Here is a 12,393-nt window from a genome sequence, read left to right as displayed (position 1 = left end):
TTATCTTAAGGCCGACTTTATTTTATCCATAGCTCCACCTACTTTCTTCATCCACCTTAAGTTATTTGAAAGGAAATTCCAGAAGAAAGGTCATATGATTTCATATTCAATTCAGTATTTATGTCTAAATAACAGACTCTTTAGAAAATGACCAAAATGCTTTTTTTACTTTATTTTATTTTTTTAAACATTTATTTTTATTATTATTATTTTTGGCCACAATGCACGGCATGTGGGATCCTAGTTCTCCCCGACAAAGGATGGAGCCCTAGTCCCCTGCATTGGAAGTGCAGAGTCTCAACCACCAGACTGCCAGGGAAGTCCCCAAAATGCTATTTTTATATCTTAAAAATTTAACAGTAATTCTTTAACATCACTAAGTTTAGTGAACATTCAAATTTCCCTTTATTCTTACTTATTTTTATAATTTAATTCAGGGTCCAAATAAGGTCCATACATGTTTATTTGGATGATACATCCTTTAAATAATACATCCTTTACATCATTTAGCTGTTCATCTTTTTGGCCATTTATTTGTTAAATAGACTAGGTTAACTGTCCTGTAGAGTTTTCCATTCTTTGGCTTTTGTGATTGCATCCTCTGATGTCATTCCATATGTTACTCTCTCCTCTATATTCCTGTAATCTGGAATCTTAAATCTGGAAGAATAATAAGTTTATTTTCCAGAAGTAGATGTAGTTGAAAGTGTATAAGATTGAGTATTACATTATATACATCCATAAATATATATATTTGCAGAGTGGTTGCATCATTTTCTTTTCTGTTTTTTTTTGGTTTTTTTTTTTTTTGAAGTACGTGGGCCTCTCACTGCTGTGGCCTCTCCCGTTGCAGAGCACAGTCTCCGGACTCGCAGGCCCAGTGGCCATGGCTCACGGGCCCAGCTGCTCCGCGGCATGTAGGATCTTCCCGTACCAGGGCACGAACTCGTGTCCCCTTCATCGGCAGGCGGACTCTCAACCACTGCGCCACCAGGGAAGCCCTGGTTGCAACATTTTGAGTTTCCAACAGCAGTGTATGAGTGTTCTGTTTGCTCCATATTGTTGCCTTGGTATCCTCAATTACTTTGTTAGCCATTCTAATAGTATGTGGCTTTATCTCTGTGGGCTTTTAAAATTTAATTTATTTAAACTTAAAAAAAAACCTCATGAAAACAGTTCACCCATTTCTCCCACTCCCATCCCTTCCCCCGCCTCTGGCAACCATCAATCTGATCTCTGTGTCTATGAGCTTAGTTTTTAAATTTTTGAAAATTTCTTTTGTAGATTCCACATATAAGAGACTTTGCAGTACTTGTCTTTCTCTGTCTGACTTATGTCACTTAACATAATGCCCTAGAGATCCATCCATGTTGTCACAAGTGGCAAGATTTCATTCTTTATACCCATATACAATATTTACACATTTAAAAAATGCCTAAATTGTGCACATTTGTCTATCAAAATAAATTTCAGGGCAAATCCCCAGCCACCTAATTGAAGATGTTTCTGTGCTTTGGGGGGGACAATTTGTGTGTATGAGTTTGCGTATGAGGGTGTATACTCCTCCTTTAGGTGTTTCAATTATTCTTGTGTTGAATCTACTTTGTCTTCTTTATCTATATATCCTCTTGACCCTCCTTTAACCCCTCGTTAACTCCCTCTATGACCCCCGATTCTCTTTTCTCCATATTCTCCCATGCGCCCTTTGTTGTGCATTCAGCACGTCTATTGTCCTTTGTACTGACATCAACTTGGCCTTCATTTCCCTGCTGGCTTTGTTTTTCTCTCTGCCTCATATCTGACTTCTGTTAGTAATGGCTTATCTCTTATTGTCTCATTATATACTTTTTCTTCTCTAATTTTGTAGAGGGTTTTATTTTGGCGATATTTTATAGTGACTTTGTTCTGATGAGTGATCATTATCTGCCTTTTGTTTTTCCTGTTCATTTCATTTTTGAATGTGTATTCTCTTTAGTGAGTCCTGGACCAGTTCCTTTCTGACTAGTGCTCATCTTTGAATGACGTGAACTCCTTCTAGACCAGTCATTTGCAGAAAGTATTCTGGGGAGTGAGCTGGGGCCATATTCAGGTTAACAGGCTGTGTGAATAATTCTCTTATTCCTTAAAAACCTTGCCCAACAAATCACTGCAGAGTGACAAATTCACATTCTCTCTGCTTTTTGTCCCTCTTTTTAACAAAATGTTGCCAATAGGCCTTGTTTCTGATTTGTTATTCAATTCTACTTCCCAGTTTCTAGAAAGATCATGACTAATGTGGTCCTGCCTCAGGTCCTACTCCCAGTTCTGACTGTTGCAAACAAGGGATTCTTGGATTTGCACCTGAGGACCTGTCCTTCACATTGACCTAGTTGTGTTAAATGAGTCAGCAGTGCCTGGCATGCAGTAAAACCTCAACTTCAGGCTGCTCCTATAGCTTGTGTTCAGCTACTGTCTTGATGAAGATTTTCTTGTATACCAGGAGCTAAAAAAACAACAACAACCAAAAGCCAAAATAACAAACTGAGAACAACCAACTCTCCCTGTGACTGGATACTCCTTCACCACTTAGTGGGGCTTGCTCTGAACCTAGAGATCAGCCCAAGGTTAATGCTTAAGACCTTCTCAAGAATTTTCTGAGCAGGTGTCTTGTCTGGACCTAGGCACAGTTTTCTAAATTCTCTCATATACACAGCTGCTCCTGAATGTCCTCATTTCCCAGACTCTCACTCCAGCTTAGCCTCTAGACCTTAGATGGTCAGAGGGTCTATTGTATATCTTCTCCCGTAGTCTTTTGCCCCAGGCCTCTGTGGGTTTGTAGTCTGCCCTACAGTTTTTACTAACTGTACCTGCTGCTTCTCTTGCCTGCATTTGGATTTATGTGGAACAAAGGTGAGAATCCTGTATTATTTCTTCAGGAATGCCCCAGATGTGTTTGAAGAGACTTGCACAGTAATTTGCAAATAATCTGCATCTGCTCTCTGGTTCAAGATGCATGTGCTGGGTGGTGGAGGGTGACCAAGAGGAGCAAATGGGTTTGAGAGGGGACTGGAGGGTGGGAGAGGGGTGGGGGAAAGTTCTAGAATAAGGCTGCTGCTTTCTCAAGACTACAACTACACCAGGTATAGGGCAGGGCAAGTGCTAGGAAAATTGTCACAAAGATTTGCTATCGTTTTGAAGGTGGATTTTCTTGATTGGGCATTTGCTTGTTTGCTGTAAACTCTTGAGTGTCTTCCAGAGCTCCTGCAAAGTTTGTTCAGACAGCTTCTGGTTGTTTTTTCGATGTTTCTTTGGCAAAAGGAGAGCTTGATGGTTTACAGTCTGCCGTTTCGCTATCAGCACGTGTACCATAAGATTTTAATAAGATAAATCCATGTGTACATATTATTTTGCAACCTGTTTATTATTCATTGATATAGTCTATATATATTTCCTGGTCAGTATTTTCTTTCCATTATTCCTCACGGGTACATAATAATATAAATACTAAGTGGGCTTAGATTTTGGAACCAAATCATCACATACCAGCTGTTGGGGAAGTTCTGGGCAAAGTGAGGAGGTACCAATGTGAGAGGCTGCCCACTTTGCTGGGGGAATGGTTATAGGTGAATACAGCAGAATACTGATACAAAAGGATCCAGATTCACCCTCTTTATATTATGGAATACAAGAAACTTTCGCTTGTGTTGTAAGAGCCTGGGGGCAAGGGAGATACTGGTGACTCATGAGGAAATAGGGAATGGTGTGGACAAAAGGCAGCACTAGTGAATGATGAGCCTTGCACCATATCCTGAGTTTTCATTACCCATTCAGAGAAGTCACAGTAGCCAGAGCACACCAGAGAGATGAAGGATTCAGCTTCATCCATCTCTGCAAGAGTCTTAAGGTGTGAGAAGGTAGATATTCCCATTCTCATTTTGCCTTCACACTTTAAAAACCAGAATCTGAGTTTGGTGGTGATTTGACCAGCTCTCCTGCTTTTAATTTTCCCTGCTGGGAAGATGGGATTCACATCCATGTACATACTCCTTCCTGCATTTGTAGTATTTCTTCAGAATACATTTCTAGAAATAGAATTTCAGCTCAGCAGTATATCCACTTTAACTACCCTTGATACACCTTGTCAGACAAGTATGTTGGTCATGAAGTTAAGTCTAAATAAAAATCAAACATCTTACTCTCTTGTTAAATGTCATTTTGCTATGTTAGACCAGAAATATCTTTCCCCTACTGGACATTGAGAGTTGATCCCTTGGGCATGGCTGGAGTGATATTAGAGAAGAAGGAAGAGAAACTCAACCATTACTTCTTGGTATGGGCAATTAAAAGGAGAGTATACAATATGGTGAACCATATTCTTCCCATTACACTTGCCAAACATTTAGATGAAATCTTATCTGTGAAGGAAATCTGAGCATAAGGATGCCAAACTGCTGTTTGTTGAAGTTCTCTAAAGGAGGGGGGCGACGCACATGGCAATTGGGAGTATGCTTCATTCCTGAAAAGGCATTTGCCCGATGAAAACCGCAAGAACCATTGGTAACAAAGCAAGGCAATATGAAACCATGCATTATAGTACAAATCTGCTTTATTTAGCAATACAAGTGAGCAAAGAGCAGAGGAAGCATCACAGGGATACAGACCCCCGTACATCATAGAACTAGTCACTTGTGCTTTCATGATCACTGCAAGGGAGGAACACAACACCTGTGAGATGGGACATACTGGGCCAGTGGAAAGCTAGGGGGATTGCCCTGTTCTGGAGTAGGACCCAGACAGGGACCTTCCGATGGTGAGCAATGGAAGCTCAGATGCAGCAGGTGTGGCAGAGAGGACATGAGGGCACTCAGCAACTTCAGTTCTAACTCAAGGAGTAAGAGAAGAAAGAAGCAGGAGAGAGGAAGCAACTGGAGGAAAGGGCAGTGAAGCCAGAGAGGGAGCCTGAGACGCTGTGGGACCACGAGCCCGTGGCAGGTGTTCAAGGCCTGTAGCTCTTCCTGCCGGAGGAGGAGGTGGTGCTGAATTTGACGGTGGAACTGCTGCCCCCGGAGGAGCTGAGGCCACCACCTATTGCTCTGCCACTGCTGGAACTGAAGCCACCTCCAACGCTGAGACCACTGCTGTAGGAGTAGCCACTGCCTCCGCCCATGCCGTAGCCGCTGCTGACACCGCCTCCGCCCATGCCGTAGCCGCTGCTGACACCGCCAGCACTGCCATAGCCACTGGAGGTGGTGGACTGTACCACGGCTGGAGAGGCAAGGGGACAAGGCCATGACAAGACATGGTGAGCTCACTCTGCCACACAGAGTCCAGTCAGAAGAGCACAAGGGCAAGGGAGGGAGGCAAGTGAAGGTACTTACAGATGTTGACTTGTCCAGCGCCTTCCCCATACAGCCTAGGAGAGAGGAGACACAGCCATTATGAGACCTCAGAGCCAGAGCTGGACCAGCGTGGGAAGCTTTGGCGTGAGGAGAGCCCATGGGGAACGTGCCTTCTACGTGGTTTTCTGGGAGTGGCATTATGGCCACGACTAGAGTGCCTTCCAGTGGTGCTCACTGGCTGGACACCTTGGAGATGGACCCAGATGTTTGAGGAGGTTGTGTGAGTTACTCACCTGCACTCCTCGCCCTCCAGCAGCTTCCTGTAGGTGGCGATCTCCACGTCCAGGGCCAGCTTGACATTCATGAGCTCCTGGTAGTCCTTCAGTAGCTGCGCCATGTCCTGCTTGGCCTTCTGCAGGGCGTTCTCCAGCTCGGCCAGCTTGTTCTTGGCATCCCTGAGGGCCAGCTCCCCACGCTGCTCTGCATCGGCGATGGCGGATTGCAGGCTGGTGCACTAGAGGGGAAGATGGGCAGATGAACCTGCAATCTGGACTCCTGAGGAGATGAACCATGGTTCTTCTTTCCCAGTGAGGAAGAGCTCTAGAGCCCAGATTCCATGGAAAAGGAGGTTTGATTCTTTTTGTCCAGTCTTTTTCCATTCTGCAACCCTGAACTAGGCTAGGAGCTCCCTATACGCCTCTGTGTTAACCACCCTAATGAAGATGGAGGTGGTGAGTGCTGGAAGATACTACAGCAGACCCAAGACCAGGGGACATTGGAAGAAATGGACCCACTGGCTTCTTCTGAATGTTGACAGTTTGGGTAAGTTCATGTGCGTGCACGCTAACTCACACAAAACCACAGACACCCACAGTGAGGAGATGATTTCACTTTAAACAGCTGCAACCTTGCCTTCCTTCCACTTCACATTTTTGGAAAACCCTCATTTGTCCTGTGTCTTTACTCAGCTTCTTTTTCACATCGAATCTGAGCATATTTGCAGCACTCTTCCTCACACTTTCTGGCCTGAACGTTTCTTTGCCAACTACTGTCTTGAGTTCCTAAATCAATCATTCCTCTTATTGAATCTCACTTCAGTGCCTCAAGACTGTACCTTTGTACTGTCGACCAGTCGGGATTGGTCCTGTCATGCATTTGTTTCCTGCTCTTGGGTTGGGATCCATCTCTCCAAACTGTGGGAACTCACTAAGGGAGGAAGTACATGTCCTCCCCTCCCTGCTGTTCCCTCAGTGCCCAGGAGTTCCCTACATGGTGGTTGATGATCCCTGGTGGTCTAGGAAGGAAAGGATGCTTTTCTCCTCCATGGTCCCCACCATACCTGCTTCTTGACATGTTCAATCTCAGATCTCAGCCTCTGGATCATGCGGTTGATCTCAGCGATCTCCTGTTTGGTGTTGCACAGGTCGTCCCCATATCTGCACGCTGAACTCTGCAGCTCCTCGTACTGTAAACCAGAGGGAGAGAGGATGGTGTTCATGGGCTTCACAGGACACTAATCAACGTTTTCACAAATCGAAACTAATGGTTTCTCCACAAGGCGTTTTAAGAAAATTGGTGTTACAAGGTCATGGACACTGTACACCCATCACACACCACCCTTGGTAGGACCACTGACTGTCTCGTTCTCTTCAGGACCAGAACATCCTCTGTACTGTTTCTGAGAACCAGCATCAGGGTGAAGCTAAAGCAAAGATCCCTTGGCCTTTATCTATGGTAGCTTTTGTCCTACATTTAGGTTCTTTGACTTACTAGACTTGGACATAAATACTGTAAAGATCTACTCTGTTGGTTCAGGGTACACGTTCTTTGAGTGGACCCCCGCTTCCTAGATGTAGATTTCCCGAGTGAAGTCTCGGGAAGCCTTGCTGGTCTTCCGGGGGGAGGTACAGGGATTCTTCAACAGCTTCCCCCTCACTGCTCACCTTGCACTTGTACCAGGACTCAGCCTCCTCCCGGCTCCTGCGAGCGATCTCCTCATATTGGGCTTTGACTTCAGCGATGATGCTGTCCAGGTCCAGGGTGCGGTTGTTGTCCATGGAGAGGACGACAGAAGTATCTGACACGTGGGTTTGCATCTGAGCCAGTTCCTGCAGAACATGAGATCGTCAGATCCTCTTTTCCCATGACATTTACAGAGGTACCCAAGCCTAAGATTTTCCATCCTTTGCAAATCTCTTTAGAGTCAATAAAACAGTGTGGAAAGATGCTTACTGCTTCATAGAGGGCTCTGAGGAAGTTGATCTCATCTATGAGAGCGTCTGCATTGGCTTGTAGATCAACCTTAGTCATGTAAGCAACATCCACATCCTAGGGAAGAAGCCAAAAACTTGGGATCAGATGAGCCAAGCCCTCCTTCCCAGTCTGCTCCTCCTTTAGTCTCGCTGATTATTCTTTTCTCAGAGTCCTCTCCGTCGGCAAAGAAACATGAACCCCTGATCTTACTCATCTCACCTTCTTTAGATTCACAAATTCATTCTCTGCTGACGTGCGCTTGTTGATTTCATCTTCATATCTGGAATTAGAAAGGGTAAAACCTAATTGAGTCAGTGGTGAAGATGATACAGAAAAGGCAGCCTGGGATCCCAACTTCCCACAATGGATATATCCAAATGGAGCTTTCCTGCCAGTAAGCCTAAAAGATGAATTTTGTGGTCCCTAAATTGTTTACATCTTTACTCTCCCCATCCACCTGTATGGCCCTTTTGTTCTTCGGGGTTTGTGTTTAGGCAAGAATTGTGGTTTCATTTCCATGGACACGTTTTACTAAGAATCATGCCCTCATTTGGACCTGGTCATCTAATAGACTTGAAGCGTGGGCTTCAGGAAACTGAGCCCTTTTCTCTCCTGTAACTCACTTCTTCTTGAAGTCCTCTACCGTGTCCTGCATCCCCCTGAGCTCTGAGTCCAGGCGGCTTCTCTCTGAGACAAGGTAGTCCAGCTGTCTCCTGAGATTGTTGATGTACTGCTCGAAATAAGGCTCCAGGCTCTGCCTCACGGTCTTGGTGCCCTGCTCCTGCAGCAGGGCCCACTTGGTTTCCAGGACCTTGTTCTGCTGCTCCAGGAATCGGACCTGGAGAAAGACAAGATGGTTATTTGTCCAACAAAGGAAAGAAGGAAGGAAGGAAGGAAGGAAGGAAGAGAGGTGAGTTAACTGTCCCCAAGCAGATCTGATGGTCCCCATGGTGCTGGGCTACTCCAGAGCATGTACAGAGGCTCAGGCTGACAGCTCTGCTCCCCTGACTGTTTTCCTTCACACCACACAGATCTCACTGGCCAAGTTTCCCCAGGGAGCTATCAGATAGTCCCTCTTCTCAATTACGGAGCCTGTCAATCAGTGACTTTCAACATTTCTTTTCTTCCTCTTGATAAGCACAATCACAAATGTACTTTAAAATAGTATTTCTCTCGTATATTGCGCAGAGTTATTTTATAGAGTGTATCTCAGTTAAAGGGATGTCAAATGTTTAGATTCTAATGGTTAAATTCCAACCCTATTGATGATTGGATTTAATCTTCTTTCCCATGTAGTGTATGAGTCCCTCTAAAACAAGCTCCCTTAATGCTCATGATCTGGTTCTACAAGTTAAGTATTTCTATGCACATATACATGTTTCTGAGTCTTTTTTTCCTGTAATTTCCTTTGGTTTTTTATCTTCTTTCCTTCCCCGCCACCACCCCAGCTAAGGCTCAAGTGCTGTTTCCACTGTAATTCCCTTTTTAATTTCTTAGACCCTTCAGAAGATCAAGCTAACTCGTTCCATTCTCTCAGTTCCTTTCCTTTGCTTGAGGGTTATCAAGAGTGGAGAATGCTTCCCAGACAGGAATGAAGACATTTAAGGGATCAGTAGCTGTAAATGATTTTTATCACCTTCTACCTGTGGCCCACATGGAGCCTGTCCTGCATCCCAGTGGAGAGCTAGCCCGAGTCCCCTCCTCCCTCTCTCCCGAGACTCCCCCTGGTAGGACATTGGTTGCGTCTCTCGACTGGGGACTCTGAAATCCCAGTGGAGGGCAGGTGCTCCCGGCTCACCTTGTCGATGAAGGAGGCGAACCTGTTGTTGAGGGTCTTGATCTGCTCCCGCTCCTCAGTCTTGATTCGCTGGATGGTGGGGTCGATTTGCAGGTTGAGGGGAGTCAGGAGACTTTGGTTGATGGTGACCTCTTGGATGCCTCCAGGGGGGCAGATGGAGAAGCCAGAGCCCCCATAGCCACCACTAAAGCCAGCTCCACCACCGAGCCCAAAGCCACCACCAGCTCCACCACCGAGCCCAATGCCACCAACAGCTCCACTGCCGAAACCAAATCCACTCCCGGCTCCAACTCCAAAGCCAAGGCCGCCTCCAGCTCTGCCGCCATATCCGCCACCGAGGGCACAGCTGCCCCCTCCGAGGGAGATCCTCTTGGAGCCCCCTATGCCATAGAGGCTGCGGCTGCCAAAGCTAGCTCCTCCACCCACTCCAGTGAAGCCTCCACTGCCCCTGGAGCGGCACACGGACATGCTGCTGAAGCCAGAGCGGTTGACCCCAGGGACTCTGGCTGAGCCGGCACTGAAGACACGGCGGCTGCCGCTTTGGCTTCTCACGGTGGATCTGGAAGTCATGGTTCCTGAAGTCGAAGAGGCTGAGGAGGGCGTGAGAGGTGGAGGGTAGAGCTGAGAGGAGCAGATCGGTGAGATGAGGTTCCCAGCAGTGGCTTATATATGGGGAAAATGGGCTGGGCTCAGTGCTGGAAGGTGAGCCTGCAGGTTGGGAAGGCTGGGCTTTACAAAGAGTGAGATCACATGTGGTTTATTAGAAAAGTTATGAAATCTGAAGATCGCATTTTAGATTTCCTTTAGTCAGGGAAAATTTCTCCTGCCTTCCAGCTTTGACTGCTCTCAGTACAATAAGACTAGTCTGAATTCACTTAGCTGGGAGTTAGTCACTGACTCACACAGAGGTTCTCCATGTTACACTCGTGTATGAAATGTACTGAAGCTCCTCTGCCTTGGTGTTTCACCCACAAGGCAGAAATACTAGATATAAAATAACCTATTGCTTATCCCTTACCTATAATTATTAGTGTTTTCACTGATTACAGAAGTTAAACATGACTTTTTTTTGCTTTCATTAAAAATTTCCCACAGGTAGATACGTAGATTTACAATATAATGGGCCTCTGTATATCTATCACTGGATTTTATACAAAGTATTAACTCATGGTCAGCCTTATTTTTTCTATACTCCCACCCAATTCCCTATCAATCTTAAAATATTCAAAAGCAAATCCCAGAGGTCATATCATTTCTTTAGTATAGAATTCAACATTTATTTTGTAAATGAGGTGCTTTTTAAATACATAACCAAATACCATTTATATATCTTTAATATTTATGTATTCATTAACATTAAGGAGTATCTATTCAATCTTGAACTAAATCTGTTTGTGTTATTTATATTTTATGTTTGGGTTGTCCAAATCAGGATTCTAATAAGTTCCATACATTTTGTATTTCGGTGATATGTCTTTAAAGTAATACATCTGTAAAATCATTTAAGTCCTTAAATCCTCCTCCGCTTTTCCACTTGCAGTTTATTTGTGAAAAAAATAAAAAACAGGTTATTTGTCCTGTGCATTTGCATAGTCATGTTGTCTTACTTACCATGATCTCGTGTCCTTTGTGTATCCTGTAAACTGACAGTTCAAACTAGAAGCTTAATAAGCTATCTATTTAAACATTACAGATACAGATGTCATAGAATGCCTATTTATATACTGAATATTGATATTTACACACCTACCTATTAACTGAAAAATTAAACAAGTAATACATGGTTAAGGAAAAAATTACATGCTCAAGATCATTCCCCACTCCTGTCTAGAAAGACAAAGCAGTGTTGCCACTTCCCTGTGTACCCTTGTAGTCACGTCACTTAGATATGTTTCTGTGTTTTTCCTTGGGTATGTGTGATGCATGCGAGTATATATATTGAATATATACATACATATATATATGAAACACACATATATATTTTCTTTTGAAGTTGCACTCATGGTATATGTACTTTGGCTCCCATATCTATGTTTTCACTCGGTTCTCATGCTATTTTCTACAGGCTGTTTTCTCCACCTTTACCTGTGGTCCATTGCTGTGCATCAGCAACGTCTTATGCTGCTTTCAGCTTGGCCTTCATTTCTATTGTGGCTTTATCTTTCTTCTCTGCTCCTTTTCTGAGCTCTATCAACTCATATTTTAATCTTTTATTTCTCATTCTACTGCCCCTTTGTTCTCTTATTTCACCGTGGTGTTTATTTCATTGTCCTTTCGGTAATAATTTTTGTCACTTTTTTCTGTGGAGTGTTTTCTAAGTGACTTTTGTTTTTCTGTTTCAATGTAAAGTATCCTTCGTGGGGCCTGGAATTGTTCCTTTCTAACAAGGGCTCATCTTTGAAAGAGGCGAGCTCCTTCTGGACCTGTCTTTTGCAGACAGCATTCTGGGAGGAGGGGCCAGGCTGCAACCAGGCTAACAGGAATTCTCATTATGGCACAGGCTGTGTGAATAATTCTTTTAATTTTAATTAGACGAAGCCAAGGAAGATGGCTGCAGCATGGCTCGCAGTTCAGTCTCAGTCTTCTTTGCTTCCCCGACAACCTGTTGCCAATAGGCCTTGCCTCTGATCACTTACTCAACCCTACCTTCACTGGGTCTTGAAACTTCATGGCAAATGGGTCCTCCCTGGAACACACACACCCACTTCTGACTGTTGCAAACCAGCGATTCTTGGATTTGCACCCGAGGACATGTTCTTCACATTCATACAGTAGGAGTTACATGAGTCAGCAGTGCCTGGCAGTAGGAAAACCTCAGGGTTAACTTTGTGTGCTGTCCCTCTGTGGTTACCACATTGTTTAGTTTTGATTTGTTTGCTCTCAAGAGTGTTCTTCACTGGATTTTCTGAGATCTGCACTGAGGGCATCTTCTCTCTCAGTTTCCCAATAACTGTGTTTGATTTCTTTCTTTCTGTGAGAAGAGTTTTCTATTTTTATTTTTTTTTTTTGATTGAAGGACTTTAA

General features: G+C 44.3%; 1 protein-coding gene across 1 annotated transcript; it reads right to left on the bottom strand.

The window, feature by feature from the left end:
- Window positions 1-4,567: 4,567 nt before the first annotated feature.
- LOC101321922 (keratin, type II cytoskeletal 6B-like) lies at window positions 4,568-10,008 on the bottom strand. The gene is made up of 9 exons (XM_033866650.1): window positions 9,370-10,008; window positions 8,195-8,409; window positions 7,791-7,851; window positions 7,551-7,646; window positions 7,262-7,426; window positions 6,658-6,783; window positions 5,612-5,832; window positions 5,358-5,392; window positions 4,568-5,244 (listed from the first exon to the last, which is right to left on the bottom strand). The coding sequence occupies exons 1-9, from the start codon at window positions 9,937-9,939 to the stop codon at window positions 4,976-4,978; spliced, it is 1,758 nt and encodes a 585-aa protein (XP_033722541.1). The 5' UTR covers window positions 9,940-10,008; the 3' UTR covers window positions 4,568-4,975.
- Between the last annotated feature and the right edge of the window lie 2,385 nt (window positions 10,009-12,393).

Source organism: Tursiops truncatus, chromosome 11, assembly GCF_011762595.2.
Source record: "Tursiops truncatus isolate mTurTru1 chromosome 11, mTurTru1.mat.Y, whole genome shotgun sequence".
Lineage (NCBI taxonomy): Eukaryota > Metazoa > Chordata > Mammalia > Artiodactyla > Delphinidae > Tursiops > Tursiops truncatus.
Note: the sequence above shows the minus strand (reverse complement) of the source record. Positions and strands in the feature narration are given on the sequence as shown.